The sequence below is a fragment of the Dacryopinax primogenitus genome (assembly GCF_000292625.1).
Source record: "Dacryopinax primogenitus strain DJM-731 SS1 chromosome Unknown DACRYscaffold_20, whole genome shotgun sequence".
NCBI classification, from domain to species: domain Eukaryota; kingdom Fungi; phylum Basidiomycota; class Dacrymycetes; order Dacrymycetales; family Dacrymycetaceae; genus Dacryopinax; species Dacryopinax primogenitus.
The window spans coordinates 30,885-45,388 of NW_024467217.1; the positions used below are offsets into that span (position 1 = coordinate 30,885).

The 14,504-nt window shown below is 54.8% G+C and overlaps 6 protein-coding genes across 6 annotated transcripts in view; all 6 read right to left on the minus strand.

The window, feature by feature from the left end:
• The window catches only part of DACRYDRAFT_24579 (uncharacterized protein), a gene marked incomplete at its 5' end in the record, with an annotated part of 1,277 nt that extends 855 nt beyond the window's left edge, over positions 1–422 (minus strand). The window contains one exon of the mRNA XM_040773744.1: positions 73–422. Coding sequence (XP_040624927.1) covers positions 114–383 — 270 coding nt within the window. The remainder of the gene's footprint in view (positions 1–72) is intronic.
• A 658-nt stretch (positions 423–1,080) lies between these two features.
• Positions 1,081–3,494, minus strand: DACRYDRAFT_101973 (uncharacterized protein; the record flags this gene model as incomplete). Its single annotated transcript, XM_040767600.1, has 4 exons — positions 3,315–3,494; positions 2,777–3,181; positions 2,247–2,725; positions 1,081–1,848 (listed from the first exon to the last, which is right to left on the minus strand). The coding sequence occupies exons 2-4, from the start codon at positions 3,093–3,095 to the stop codon at positions 1,081–1,083; spliced, it is 1,566 nt and encodes a 521-aa protein (XP_040624928.1). The 5' UTR covers positions 3,096–3,181; positions 3,315–3,494.
• A 131-nt stretch (positions 3,495–3,625) lies between these two features.
• Positions 3,626–4,506, minus strand: DACRYDRAFT_118813 (uncharacterized protein; the record flags this gene model as incomplete). Its single annotated transcript, XM_040770662.1, has 2 exons — positions 3,626–4,159; positions 4,215–4,506. 2 exons carry the CDS (start codon positions 4,504–4,506, stop codon positions 3,690–3,692), a joined length of 762 nt encoding a protein of 253 aa, XP_040624929.1. The 3' UTR covers positions 3,626–3,689.
• A 399-nt stretch (positions 4,507–4,905) lies between these two features.
• DACRYDRAFT_24582 (NADP-binding protein) lies at positions 4,906–6,215 on the minus strand. Its single transcript, XM_040773745.1, has 5 exons — positions 5,871–6,215; positions 5,749–5,821; positions 5,609–5,699; positions 5,328–5,562; positions 4,906–5,281 (listed from the first exon to the last, which is right to left on the minus strand). Exons 1-5 carry the CDS (start codon positions 6,190–6,192, stop codon positions 4,998–5,000), a joined length of 1,005 nt encoding a protein of 334 aa, XP_040624930.1. The 5' UTR covers positions 6,193–6,215; the 3' UTR covers positions 4,906–4,997.
• A 313-nt stretch (positions 6,216–6,528) lies between these two features.
• DACRYDRAFT_118815 (NADP-binding protein) lies at positions 6,529–7,810 on the minus strand (the record flags this gene model as incomplete). The annotated part of the gene is made up of 5 exons (XM_040770663.1): positions 6,529–6,901; positions 6,951–7,185; positions 7,238–7,328; positions 7,382–7,454; positions 7,498–7,810. The coding sequence occupies 5 exons, from the start codon at positions 7,808–7,810 to the stop codon at positions 6,618–6,620; spliced, it is 996 nt and encodes a 331-aa protein (XP_040624931.1). The 3' UTR covers positions 6,529–6,617.
• Positions 7,811–8,181: 371 nt separating this feature from the next.
• Positions 8,182–10,786, minus strand: DACRYDRAFT_18157 (uncharacterized protein; the record flags this gene model as incomplete). Its single annotated transcript, XM_040771337.1, has 6 exons — positions 8,182–8,739; positions 8,795–9,499; positions 9,546–9,679; positions 9,753–9,955; positions 9,991–10,225; positions 10,657–10,786. 6 exons carry the CDS (start codon positions 10,784–10,786, stop codon positions 8,182–8,184), a joined length of 1,965 nt encoding a protein of 654 aa, XP_040624932.1.
• Positions 10,787–14,504: the final 3,718 nt, after the last annotated feature.

Below are 14,504 nucleotides of genomic sequence, written 5' to 3' on the forward strand. Positions count from 1 at the left end.
CTCGTGNGTCCCCCCCCCCCCCCCCTCTCCTCCTACGTACACGTCACAGGGTGTGGGAGCTGATGGCTACAGTTACTGGGGATCACACTAGCTCTCGCTGCTCGACCACTCCGTCACACCTCCCTCTGCCCCCTCGCGCGCACTCTCTTCCTCCTAGGCCCAACCTTTGCCCTCCTAGCCCCTCTAACAGTCGAGCTCCGCACCCATTCCCTCCTCGCCGAACCAGCGCGTACCCGAGTTAGGGAGTCCTTAGCGCGTATGAGGCTGGAGAGTGTTAGATGGTGGGTGGACGTTAGGCGGGAGAGGGAGAGGGGGGAGGTGGGCAGGGTTGGGAGAGGGTGGGAGAGGGAGGAGGAGGAGGCGGGGAGGTTGGAACCGGAGGGCACTACTTGGGGTTTGGGGCATTAGGCATTAGTGGGTCGGTGTGCTGCATTATCCGATACCTGTGCAATGCAACGCTTACGACGCTGATAAAATAGCTATCGGCAAGTCGTTCCCCACTGGGGAAGACGACCCAGGGCACCTTCCCCTTCGACCCGTTGTAGGGCATGTCGGCGTGGTGGGTCTAGGACGTGTAGCAGGCGGCGCGGAAGTAGGACTCGACTTTCTGGCAGTAGTAGGATGTGCTTGGGTGCGAGGGGGGGGAGGGGACGGCGTGGAGTTCTAGAGACATGTTGAGAGTTGGGGGGTTGGACGGGCGGGTTGGCGTTGGCGTTGGCGTTAGGAGTGGAGATCTTTCCTGGGTTTATTTAACAGTTTCGTTTGCACAGTCACCACACAGGTCCACCCAAGGGATCAAGGAATGTAACCTAGACATGCTGCGGCACAGTAACCTTCGTTGATGGTCGCCTTCTCCCACCCTGAAGGAGTCATCATATCAGCAATCCCGTTATATGAAATCATGCACGTGTTGATCTTGTTGACTTCTTGTGTTGTGAGCCGGTGAAGAGCGCCGCTTTTTGAGCGGAGATGTTCGCGCCGCTCTGCTCTGACTGGGTGTGGTGAACAAGGATGAAGGAGAACAGTACTATTACACCAGAAATCAGAACGCAGCAGCCTAAACCAGGCTGACGAACATGACTAAACCACCAATCTCAAGATCCCATCATACTCCGGGAACCACGCCTCCGTCAAGCCCTTCACATACGTCTTCAACGGCGCGTTTCCCAGCACCCACTTCTGCACAAACACCGTCCCCCGCGTCTCGAGGCACGTCACAAGCCAGGCATAGACGACCACGTCCGCGCTCGTCGGGCGCTCGCCGAACATGTACTTGCTTCCCTCAAGCCGGGCAACGACGTTCTCCAGAAACTCGCTCAGCATATTCCTCCACTCCCCTGGCGAATGCCTCCCAACACCATGCTGCCACAAGAACTTGTGCACGTCTCGCTGGACCCACCACGCCCCTACTCTGCGGAGCGCACTAGGCTCGCCAAACATCTGCAAGCAGAGCTCGGCATAGTTCTCCTTTTCGAGAAAGAGAGTGCAGCACGTGAGCGGGTAGAGGAACTCGTCCACCTGGGCGACCCACGCTCTCGCATCCGCTTTCTGCAGCTTGCTTAGCCCGGCATCGGCGTCCAGGTCTCGAATTGTGCCTTGGGAAACGAGGTGGCGCATTATAAAGTACGTATCGCCAAGCTTCTCTCCGGAGGGGAAGACGACGAACGGGATCTTCCCCTTGGGCCCGTTGGTTGAGCCGTCGACGGATTCCCTGTAGTCCTTGTACCCGGCTGCGCGGAGGTAGGTCTCGAGCTTCTGGCAGTAGTAGGAGATGTTCGGGCACGCGTAGGCGTGAGGGAAGACGTGCAGCGTTAGTGTCATCGTGCTTGGTTTTCGTTGTCGGATTGCCTGGATTGTGACGTTCCCCCAAGGTCGATTTTATACCGCCTCAGCGCGCTCGTCGTCCATGATTCATAGGTCGTGCGCAGCGCGGACGACGAGCCAACACATATAGCACACGACTGCGGCAGGTCACAAAAGAGTAATTGTCATGATGGTACGAGTCATGGACAGAAAGTCCATGACTGTCTACGGTGTGGAAAGTGCAGACCCTCGAGGCGGTGTTGATGCTGCCGTTAGACATGAGCAACACGTGACTGTCATGTCTCTCTTTCCTTATCTCAACATCCCCTCAAGTTCAAACAACGACTGCGCAGGTAAATGACACGTCAAGAAAGCATCGCATTTTCAGAAAAAGCAAACAAGTCCACGATCCGTCCCCTTGTCTACAGATGCTTATGGAACACCAACGTCTCAGCAGTACTAGTAAGGTCCAACAACAGCTCATACTCTGGGAACCAGAGCTGTGTCAACCGCTGCACGTAACTCCTCAGCCTGGGGCTGTTCAGGATAAGGAAGGAGATCGCCTGGTTGCATTTCGTGCTCAACACGCTCGCCAGCCAGGAATAAAGGATCACGTCCAGACTCGTTGGGCGCAAGCCGCCGTACACGTATCCGTTAGGCGTCTCGATCGCGAGCAGCTTGACCTCGATATTGCGCACGGCATCTTCCAGTTGGTCCGCGATCTCGTACTTGTCGTACCGGCTTATCCCGTGCTGCCTGAGATGGATGAGCATGTGTTGACGGACGGATACCGGGTCGGCGCTGCCGTCCGCGAGGAAGGGGATGCCGAGCTCGACAGACTCGGAGAGGAAGACCGGCCAGTTCTTCTCGTCCCGATAGCGGGTGAGGAGTGTTGCGGGGAACACGGATTCCTCGATAAAGACTATCCTGCATGAGCAACATCACCCTTCGTTTTGGTGAGAAGCGCACTCACTCTGCCAGACCTTGGTATCCACCCTCCTCTCGGCCGACAACCCAGCATCAAGATCTTTCAACATGCCCATCCCCACCAGCTCCCTCACCGCCCTAAAATCTTGTTTCTTCTCGCAGTCATCTTCGAACGTCACGAACGGGATCTGCAGAAAGTCCTTCACAGAGCGCGTGGGCACATTAGAGGACCAGTGCGGCACAGTGACGTAGTCTTGGTCGCTCAACCAGCCGGCGGCACGAAAGTACGTCTCGAGCTTTTGGCAGAAGTAGGAGTGCTTCGGCATCGACGCCGGCTCGCCAAAGTTGTGTAGCTTGATCGACATGGTTTTTCGTTGACCGGGGGGGAGAGCTCAGTGGTGGACGGGTGGATAGGAAAACTGGAGGGTTTGACGGCCCTCGTGTACCTCCCGTACGTCCTCTTTATGTTTTGCTGGAAAGCACTGTCGGTACTTCCCACCCTCCGGTCCCCATTCGGTGCTTAATCGCATCTCTTCTAACTTCGTTGCATGTCTATTCCCAGTAAGGCTCATACTTGCTTCTAGCTCACAACCAGATATCACCAGCAGACGGAAGACGCTCCCTTGGGTTTATAGCCTCCCACGCGGCATGACAGAACGTTTATGAGGAAGAAAGGAAGAACGGATGGATGGTCTGCGGGGAGGCGCAGTGATGTGCTGGCATGGAAGCACAGAAGCAGGAGCAGTTTAGAGCCGTAAATTGACTGCCGGCATGAAGAGGTTTGCATCACCGGTCGGCGCTTTCCTGCCGCCGGTTTACTTCTACATCGCACTCTATTTTCGATTCATTAGGAGACTGGAAAGATGACCCGATGCCATCTGTTGCCAATTGAACAGTGTTCCAGACTGTCAGAGAATGCCTGCTGATACAACACTGACGATGCTAATCACCAGATCCTCCTAGCGATCCCCTGTGACCGCCAGGATGCCCTCATACTCCGGGAACCACAGCTTAGTTAGCTCGAACACCCACCTTCTAAGCCTCTCACTCCTGACTACCCCCTCCCTCTGCACAGGGTTACACCCCGTACACAGCACGCACACAAGCCACGAATACAGCACCACGTCGATACTCGTCGGTCCCTCGCCGGAGAAGACGAACCACGCGCCCTCGCCCGAGTGTTGCCCAACCTTGAGCTCGATATTCCGGATTGCGTCGTCTAGCAGCTCCCGGATCTGAGGCTTGGTATACCGACCCGTCCCACGCGCCCAGAGCTGGCCGAGCGCTCCCCGCCGGATGACATACGCTAACGGGGCCCGGGCGAGAAAGGGGATTTTCCCAAGTGCTTCGGAGACGAACGTTGCCCAGTTCGTGTCGTCCCCATAGCGAGTGACGACGTTAGCGGGAAAGACGGTGTCTTCGATGTAGCCTGCCCGTAGTGAGCTCGATATCTCTTCAGATGATATTAGATAGATCGAACGCACTCTGCCAAACCCTCGTATCCATCTTCTGTTCCTCACTCAACCCCGCATCAAGATCCCTCACCATTCCCCTCCTCACAAGCTCCCTAACAGCCCAATGACTATCCGCCAACTTCTCCCCTCCCTCGAGCGTCACGAACGGCAGCTTCCCCTTAGGCCCCCCGCTGGGCAGCGAGGCGACAGTCACGTACTCCCTATACCCAGCAGCGCGAAAGTAGGTCTCGAGTTTCTGGCAGAAGAAGGACTGCTTGGGGATACTCGGCGGTTCGCCAAAGTTGTGTAGTTTGAGGGGCATGATGTGGGTCGTTCAGTATTAGAAAGGTGTTGGCATTCATGGTGTGGTTATATACTTGGGCGGGTATGAGGCTGCGGGAGGCGGGCTCGGGCGCCATGGATCACGAAGAGCAGTTCGCCGGCCGTCTGATGGAACGATCCGCCCACTCGGAGGAGACGGGATTCCCTAATAGTACTTTCAGCTTTGATATGACGACACTAGCATTGTTGATGGATAATACTTACAACAGAAGCATGCTATGATCGTCCTGTACAGTACATGTTGAGGTCGTGTGGTTCTAAGCTTCTTCAACGTTGTCAGCAACTAGGGTTCTTCTAACAATATCAACTTGGTTACATTTCTGGCTATGGCTTTTATTCTCAAAATAATTGTCAACCTCGATCAATGACCTCTGTTTAGCACAGCCGAAGTGAGTACAACGTACGCTCGATTGAGGAAGACTGATCACAAAAGTAGTAATTTTCGTGCACAACAAGCAAGCACCACATTCATCATTCCACCTTCCCCTTCTCCAGAATCTCTTTCACGACCCTCTCGCTCAACGTCCACAACGCCTCTCCCAGCTCTTCCCGCCTCGCCAACTCGCTAGGCTCCGCCACCTGACCCCAAGGCACCAGATACTGCCCCTTGAATTTCTCCTTGTCTTTCAGCATCTCTGGGGACGTAGCTGCGAAAAGCGCTGTTGTTGCGCCTTGCAGTGCGCTCCTGAAGAAGGGGGCGACGAGGGGCCAAAGAAGACCAGCTCCAAAGGTCCGAATCATCCGTTCCAGTCCCTCTGCAGGAGAGTCAACATCACTACTTAGGACAAGGAGGCAACGCACCAGTAGCGACGTCCCCCGGATGGAGGGATACTGAGACCGCAGGAACGCCAGCCACGTCCCAGCGTTTCTGCAACTCACGGGCGAAGAGGATATCCGCGAGTTTGGCTTGCGCGTACCGGTCTCGCCGTTGGACGTTACTGTTCATGGTAGACTCGGGCCCCGCGAAGTCCCGGAAGTCGGCTGAGGTTTCGAATTTGGTTGTGGCTGGGGCGGTGGAATGCTGTGAGGAGGCGACCTTGGAGGTGTCAGTTGTGAAAGGAGGAGAGGAGGGCTTGACGCACTGTGACTACTCGTACGTCTGAGCCAGGAAGCCTAGCGGTCTTCTCGAGCAATGGAAGGAGGGTGGTCGTGAGCACAAATGGGGACACATAGCTGCGAACTTTGTCAGAGTCGATACCGTTGTTGCATTGAGCTCACGAACTCGGCGGCGAACACTTCTGACAAACCTTCTGAGGTTAATTTGTAATCAGAGGGCAGTTGCGCAGCGTTATTGACTACTGCAGTCAGCTGGTGTACCATATATAACGATGAGGGTGGACAAACCGAGGATATCAAGCCTCTCTTCCTTCTTCAAGAACCTCTCTGCAGCAGCTTTCGTGCCCGCAACCGAGTTGAGCTCCAAGACAAACCAATTCAATCTCCCGGAGCCCTTCAAGCTCTGGTCAGCTTCTTCCATCCTCCGCACCGTATCCAGTGCCTTGCCCTCCGAACGAGTCGTGAGCCAGACTTTAGCGCCGTGGGAAGCAAGTTGGAGGGCTGTCTGATAGCCCATACCCGAATTGGTGCCCGTGACGAGGGCGACGCGTCCCACGAGATGGGGGATATCCGTAAGGGGGTTGAACCGGCGTGCGAAGAAGGAGAACATTAGAGCTTAACTTTGGACGCTGGTGGACTGAGGGAAGAAGAGACTGTATTTTTGAACATTAGACCACGGCCTTCACCGGACTTGTATTTGTAAGAATGATGGTCGAGGAGGCGCACCGTCATTGTGGCAGAAAGCGCTGTTGGAATTGCCGGAGCCGAGTTTCTTCCACTCTTGTTTTCCGTCGGGCAGAGCCGGATACACACACATCTGTGTAGCCGTTAGATCATGGCGGGGACTCCGGGCAAGAACTGTTACTAAATTAAATGCACAAGATCCAGGAAGTGATCGGTCTGGTGTGCTCTAAGTTGCATCCAGAACTACAATGTCTGATCGTGGGGCAGAACCAAGACTTGTTTATCCACAGCATGAGAAGGCGAAACAAGTGTGTGCAGTTAATGTATGCAGCATTCTGTTTTGGATGTCGATCACTCCACCTTTCCCTTCTCTATAATCTCACCCACAACCCGCTCGCTCAACGTCCACAGCGCCTCGGACAGCCCCTCCCGCCTAGCCAGCTCGCTCGGTCTCGCTACACACCCATAAGGCACAAGATACTGTCCTTTATACTTGTCCTTCTCTTTCAGCACTTCTGGGGATGTGGCCGCGAACAGTCCTGTAGTGGCGCCTTGCAGAGAGGTCATGATGAATGGGGTAACAAGGGGCCAGATTAGTCCACCCCCGAAAGAACGGACCATCCGTTCTGCTCCCTCTGTACAGCTAATCAGTAGGCATTATATGTACCAAAGGACGCAGCGCACCAGTAGCGACGTCCCCCGGATGGAGCGAGATGGACAAAGCAGGCACGCCAGCCGCGTCCCAGCGTTTCTGAAGCTCCTTGGCAAATAGGATATTTGCAAGCTTGGCTTGTGCGTATCGCACTAGCCGTTGACTGTTGCTGTTCAAGCGTGCTTCTGGCCCGCAGGGATCGCGGAAATCCGCTGGGGTGAGAAAGGCGTTCGTCGTAGGAGCTTTGAAATGCTGAGAGGAGGCTACCTGTAACGAGGCATTAGGCATGGGAGGCAATAGGGAGGGAAGGAGGACGCACGGTGATGACTCTCACGTCTGATCCGGGGAGCTTGGCGGTCTTCTCGAGCAGGGGCAGAAGAGTCGTCGTGAATGCGAAAGGGGAAACATGGCTGCCGATACCGATCAGAGCAGGAACAGGAAAGTTCAGGGATGGTGCACTCACTCAGCAGCGAAGATATCGGACAACCCCTCCGACGTAATCCTGAAATCCGAGGCTAGCTGAGCAGCGTTATTGACTACCAGAGTCAGTGCACATCACAGATAAAGTGACGGAGAAACCAAGGATATCCAGTCTCTCCTCTTTAGTCAAGAACTCCTCCGCAGCAGCTTTCGTACCCGCCACAGAGCTCAACTCCAGCACCAACCAATTCAACCGTCCCGACCCCTTCAAGCCCGGGTCGGCTTCTTCCATCCTCCGCACAGTATCCAACGCCTTAGCTTCGGAGCGAGTCGTGAGCCAGACTTTGGCGCCGTGCGATGCGAGCTGGAGGGCGGTCTGGTAGCCCATTCCGGAGTTGGCACCTGTGACTAGGGCGACGCGACCCGTGAGGTCGGGGATGTCTGTTAAGGGGTTGAACCGGCGAGAGAACATCGGAGTTGCAGCTTAGCTTTAGATGCTTCTTTGCAGAATGTTCGGAATGTGGAAGGGAGTTGGTTTGTTGGACATAGCGAGAGAGTTTTCCTTGGGATATTTATACTTCGTACGGATTTGACATTGGTGGCTTGATTCTCGCCCCACGAAGACCCATCGGTGCAAGTCAAGACACGCGTCTGAATGCCGCGAATAGGCGCTCGTGGCGCGTCGGCGTGCCCACGGCAGCCCATGCATCTGATCCACGGTGGCTGTGCATTGACTACTCCACCAGACCCGGATATAGATGCTATATGTACAGTGATGTCGAACTGTTATGACACATGATTGATGGTGCCGATGTCGTGTGTTCGATGCTGCACCCAGGTCTATTAGACCCGGTTTGCGAGAACCGCTTTGCCGGAAGGCCGTTCAGAACTGTTGCCGTAGGAGGTCGGCAGGACACCAAGTTGTGCGGCACAGGCCAATCTATCTTGCAAAGATTTCGTTCCCTCGAGGATGTCTTGACGATCGTGTACCCTTGCATGGTCGATCTTCAAGAGATCTTGGGCGTGTCCGATGCGTGTCTCCTGGAGGGCTTGCTGTAACCTCACGCAATCCACAAACGAAGTGTATGAAGACAGGAACCACTCTCGAGGTCCCGGGACAGAGCAGAGGTCGTCGAGCCGACAGTAACCAAGACCAGACAGGTGTTGGAACTTCAAGGCGTAACTTGGGGTCTCCGGATCCTCAAATATAGCACAGAGAGTGAATGTGCCGGACAGCCCAAATCCGTGTCTAGCAACGTGCTCTGGGCCACGAGGGAAATACAGAAAGTCCTCCATAAGGAAGTCAAAATCGTCCGTCCACAGAGAAGGGAGTTCTTCACTTGAGTCCATGTCACTGGAAGCGAGAGTCTTGTCCGTTCGATGAATATCCTGAAGCAGGTTCTGTGAAACGGATCATTAGTAAATGATATATACCATAACACCTCACATCCCATACCTGCTGTACGTTTTGAAGAACATGCTCAGCAGCCTCATCTTCCCAATTCTGCCACCAACGTGTTATGCCGAGCGTAGGGGAAGTTGTTGAGGGATCAGACGACACCCCACATGAAATGAGAGTGAGACTGCTTGCTCCCCGCTCATATACGTAAACGTTGCGAGAAAGATTGTCCACATGTAAGCTTGTTGATAGGGCAAGTAAACCGATATCATCTTGACAAACACATGAGACGCGAAGAGTTTCATGGGATGTATCGCTTTCGGAGGATTGTGACAACGGAGGGAGATGTGCCATGAATAGCTCGCTCGTACAGGAAACAGGCAAATCATTGAACTTGGTCTGAACCCAGAAGATAATGAGACTTGATGGGAAAGCAACTGAAACGACTTTTTGGTTGGTCGGTATATTGTACTTGCACCAGGGAAGAGCGACTGGGTAGGACTCGAGCTGCGGTTCGAGCATGAAGATTACCAATCCTTCGTCATCCCTCACGAGGAGAGCAGCGGCAGTTGATGATATTGAGTTCAGTGCGAAAACACCACAGCTGAAGGTTGACATTCGATGGAGATCCCACGTCTGTTCAGCTGACAGAAGCCCGGATCCCGTCTGCAGGTTTGCAACAGGGAATGATGTCACCCTGGCAGCCAGCTCGTCATAGATGAATAGGTGGGTTGGAGTAAATTGCGCCCCTAACCGCCCATCCTAGAATGTGTCAATAATGCAGTGAGACGAAACTGTAATAACATACCCAGCTAGTGCATCGCAGTTCCCTGAATACCGGTTTGGCCCAGCAAATTACGTGAGGTCGCAAAATGCCAGCATATCGACCTGTGCATACCGCACTGCCATCGAAGGCAAGAACATCGCTAAAATCGGGAAGTTCTTTCACACAGGTGAAGGCATGGCTGTCGTATTGCAGAAGATAAACACTGCTGTTGGGTCCTGGGGCGCTTACCTGTTTGTGGCTCCAGGTGTATTTCACCGCTTTGAATAGCAACCTCAGTCCCCGAAATTGAAGGCGGCGACCAGTCGCACAAATGCTTCAGATACAGACCACCGGCTTCAGATGTCTGGGGAGCGAGGGCTTGCAACGAGCCATCCGTCGTCCCGAGGAAAATGACACCACCGGCAGATCGTGTCCAGCTGGCTCTGTATAGCCTTCAAAATCGAAGTACTTTGCCTCAGAACGAAACCAAAATCCTCGAGATTCCGATTCATCTGTATCTTCCTTCCGATGGTCGTCGTAGCCAGCATTCCATGTCGTTAGTCCGCCTGAAGACGGGTGGTACTTCTCAGAACGACCCAAGACGGAGGGATTGAAGAGTTCGGAACTCTCCCTTGGAGGATCGGTACTTCCTGTTGGACCACGGGTACGACCAAACGCTGAGCACTGGAACTTGGCTGCCTCATCGACTAGATTCTCTGGACCTGTGCGTCGCATATCAGCAGATATTTTCGAGGTCTGTGTTGACATTTCGTGAGGTCTAGCTTTCTTTGTAGGTCTGAAGCGATAGCATAGAGGCAGGATTGGGTAGAAGACAAATCGGTGGGGCTTGAAGGAGGAACGGGGGCAAAGGGGCTGGGTGATTAACCTCCAGCATGACCCTAATCACAACACTCCACTTGATACTTGATTATTTCTGACTTTCGTATCAACTCACCGTCGAACCCCATTCAGATCAACTTCATCACAAATATCTAAGCTTACGTCTGCCTTCACTGCCTCAATCTCGAACAACATCCATCCGTTCACCGCGCACACGTATACACAGTCCATCCCGCTTCTAGGAGCCCTCTATATCCACAAGTCGCACTATCCCCTCATATTCCGGAAACCAACGTTCGGTCAACAACCTCACATGCCCCCCTCAAGACCTCACTCTCCAGTACATTAAGCCCCTTCACATATCCGTTGCTCTCCGTTCCCAGCACGCAGACAAGTAAGGAGTAGATGACCACGTCTGCCAGTGTGGGCATCCCCAGACGCATGAGATACTGCTCAGGCTTGTTCGCGCAGGATATCCTGCACAAGCACCCACTCCCTCAGAACCTCCCTCACTTCCCTCATAAACCTCCCCATACCCACGTACAAATCCATAACCCAATATCGTTTCTGGTACAGCGCTAACAAGTCCCTCGCTCCCCAGGGCAGGGGGCGGAACACTTCTGCACAGTTTTGCCCGGTTTTCGCGCTCGGAAACGCGCAGACGAGGGATGGGAAGAGGAGTTCCTCGATATATGCGATTTGGGCTCTGCTCTGAGCGTGCTGGGCCTGGGTGAGGGGGCGGTCGAGCTCCCCTTCTACCCCTGCCTGGGACTGTGTGGAAGAGGAAGACAGCCATTGGATTATAAACTGCGAATCTGCGATCTTCTCCCCCGTACTCAAGGTCACGTAAGCCAGCTCCCCCCTCGGCGCTTGCAACGTACTATGTCGTATTCCACCCCGGTGGCACGGAGGAATGTCTAGTTTTTGGCAGTAGTGGGAGAGGTACGGGGAGGGAGGGGGGTTGGGGAAGACGTGCAGTTTGAGCTTGAGATCAGGAGACATGGGTCTGCTGGGTGTGGAAGGCAGCGAGAAGAAGGGAGTTGGAGGGCGTTGGAGGTCGTATACCTACATGATGCTAGTCCTTTGTTGGCCTGTGCAGTTGATGAAGCGAATATGGGGCGAGTGATAATGCCGTAACTCCGATATCGGCAATGAGCGCCCCCAGAAATCGGCCTGTCTTCTCTCCAGTCTGCAGCATCGTACAGTACATTGTGCCGTGCGAATTCTCACGTCCAGCTCGTGTAACCAGTCGAGGATTTAGGAAAGAGCAAAAGCAGAAGAGGTGTTGTCCCATCGGTTCGCAGTATCGGGCATTCCGTGACCACTAAGACTGCCCGACGCCTCTGCTCTCAGCTGCTCTGAATCCAATCTCTCCCAAACAAGCTCAAGACATCAAATCCAGCAGCGCCCCACTGTCCGATCATCCTCATCCTCATCCTGATGGTCGCTGATCACTGATCGACCACAAAAGGAGCGCCACTTGCCCCTGGCCGCAAGGGATACGGATACCTTTCTTGGCAGGGGTCGACCCTTGTGTCCAACACCCTTGTGCCTTCCCTGTGCGTGTGTACACGTGCTATGGGTTGCGGAAGGGAATGGGGCCGTGGATGGGGGAGGGGAGGGGGAGGGATTTGGGATCTGTCCGTAGAGGAAAAGGGCGAGGGTTAACAAGGTGAAAGACTTCCTAACATGATCAACAATAGATCAAAGCAGGACGTCCCACGTAAAACCAGCGAGCGTTGTCCTTGAGCTTTCTTGCACTGCCAGCATCAGACACTCAAGAACCGAAGGTACGTGTCAGAAGGTTCTGGTATGCGCTGAAAGCTGGAAAGACAGCTGGGCGTTTCGGGTCTCGTGGAGGGAGGGGACAGGCACGCTAAGGTGTGATCGACGAGGTTTGGGGAGTGGAAGGGATGAAGGTTGACGTTGTGTCAGTGCTGGAGGTGAGGGTCAGCGAGGTGAGGTGCATCTATGTCGGATAAGGAGTGTATGAGGAAGTACTGATGATATCTGTAATAAGCGATGATATTCATTCAGTCCAAGAGGGGGTAAAGCGGTGTGCATTGTCCCTAACGACGTGCCAGTCATCCCTCCTGTCGCATGGCAGTGCGTGTCTTCACATGGGGAGGGGGTTGTGAGTGCGATGCCCTTGGCTTCCGGGTATGTAGTGGTGCGTGGAGGTCACTGTCTCTCGGATGCACGCATAGGCCATCAATCTAACTCATATCTAATACCCTTTCTCTATCGACGAGCGACTATTGTCTATCTCTTTTGATCTAGTGCTATACACCCTTGGCCTTCCCTACAGGCACGTGAAGTTAACCTTGTGCAGATAACCCCCTTTACACTCTCCTGCCACACACTGCTTGTTCTCTCTTCTCTCACTACCAACTCACTGCAATACCATCACACCACAACTGCCACCACACCACCACAATGCCAGTCTTCGTATGTCCTCTTACCAAAACAGTATGGGGAACACCAGACGACCCCGCAGACTTATCCGTACGTATCCCTTCCACTCCCTCCCTCCTCCCTCCAAACACACACCATGGTCCGCCCCCTCACACAACCACAGAGCGTAGCACTCCAATCCATCGACAAAGAGATCCTCAATGCTGAGAAATCCCTATCGGATCCGAACGCCCGAGCCCAGAAAGCAGCGAACAACTCGGATCGGAGGAAGGTATGTAAGAAACTTGAGCAGCTGGGCGTGCTCCTCCGTGCAAGGCATGAAAAGTCGCATAATCCAAGAGATCTGGATAAGGTGCGTTCTGCTCCCCCCCTCCCCTGCGTAGGCGTACTCACAGTACGCGCAGGCTATCGACCTAGCAGCGGAATGCGTACACTATACGGTCCTCTCCGACCCCGAGCGTTCTACCCGCGTACACATACTCGCCTGCCTCCTCGGTACTCGGGCACAGCTCTTCTCCTCCCCTTCAGACCTAGACGCTTCAATTCACCACTATGCGTCCATCCTCGACCCTCCCTCCCCCGCCAGCTTCACAGGCTCCATCTCTCCCCCTCCCGTGCACAAACGTTCTGCCTCCAGCTCCAGCGGGAGCGGGCCAGGAGCACAGGAAACCTGGATGTACGAGTTCTCCCAGCGTCTGGCGGAGAGGTACGAGATGAGGGGAGAACAGAGTGACCTCTTCCGCGCAGAGGGGATATGTCGTGCTTCCCTTGAGCAGAAGGGACTGGACGGCACCGCCCTCGCTGAGAGGCAGAGTCATCTTGCCTATCTGTTGCAGTACAAGAGTGCGTCCCCATCTTATCCTCACCTGGGAGAGCGCCGCTGACTGCTGATGGGAGCAGCCCAAGTCCTGGCACGCCGCGATCCCCCCGAGCTCAACCTACCCGAGATCCTCCTCTGCATAGGTCTTGCAAAACAAGCGCTCGCCCGGCTCCCACCCTCAGATCCCAGGCGGAGGATGTACCGTCTCCGGCTAGCGACGTACCTGAATACCTCGTTCAAGTATACGAGCAACAGCGGACATCTGGACGAGGCGATCTTGATATTTGACGAGGAGTTTCCCGAGTTCCTCGATTTGGATACGAATGCCAGCGGGGCACTGCCCACTCCGCCTTTGAGTAGGAGTACGACGCTTACCAGCGCTAGCGGGAGTGGGACGCAGGACCCGAGCAAGCCCTACCACCTACGTGCGGCCGCGCAGAACCTCCTGTCAAGGTACACCTCCACGTCGGGCAAGAAAAACCCAAAAGACCTCGAGCGAGCAACGACGATGTACCGGCGTGCACTGCTGTGCTTGCTCGCGCTGCACTCTACCGAGGAAGGGCAGGCACACGCCTCCTCTCACCCGTTATGGGAAACCCTCAGTCTCGGCCTGCTGGACTGCCTCGACCGCTCAGGACGCAAGAGACTCCAAGTTGTCATCTCCGGCGGTGGACCTGTAGGGCAGACACTAGCACTGTCCATCGCACTCCAGAGTGTGGAGCGGAGCATGGTCATCGGCGGCCCTGCTGTCCAAGTGACGCTCTACGAGAGCCGGCTGATGCCCGACTCCGACTCCGACTCCGACTCCGACTCCGACTCGCCCGACGGGGTAGGCGTCCGTGTCCGATGGCGAGGTGCCTCTGACTCTCCGCCCAATACCCGCAGGCAGCAGGTCATCACTCTACAAGACGCAGTCATAGGCAACT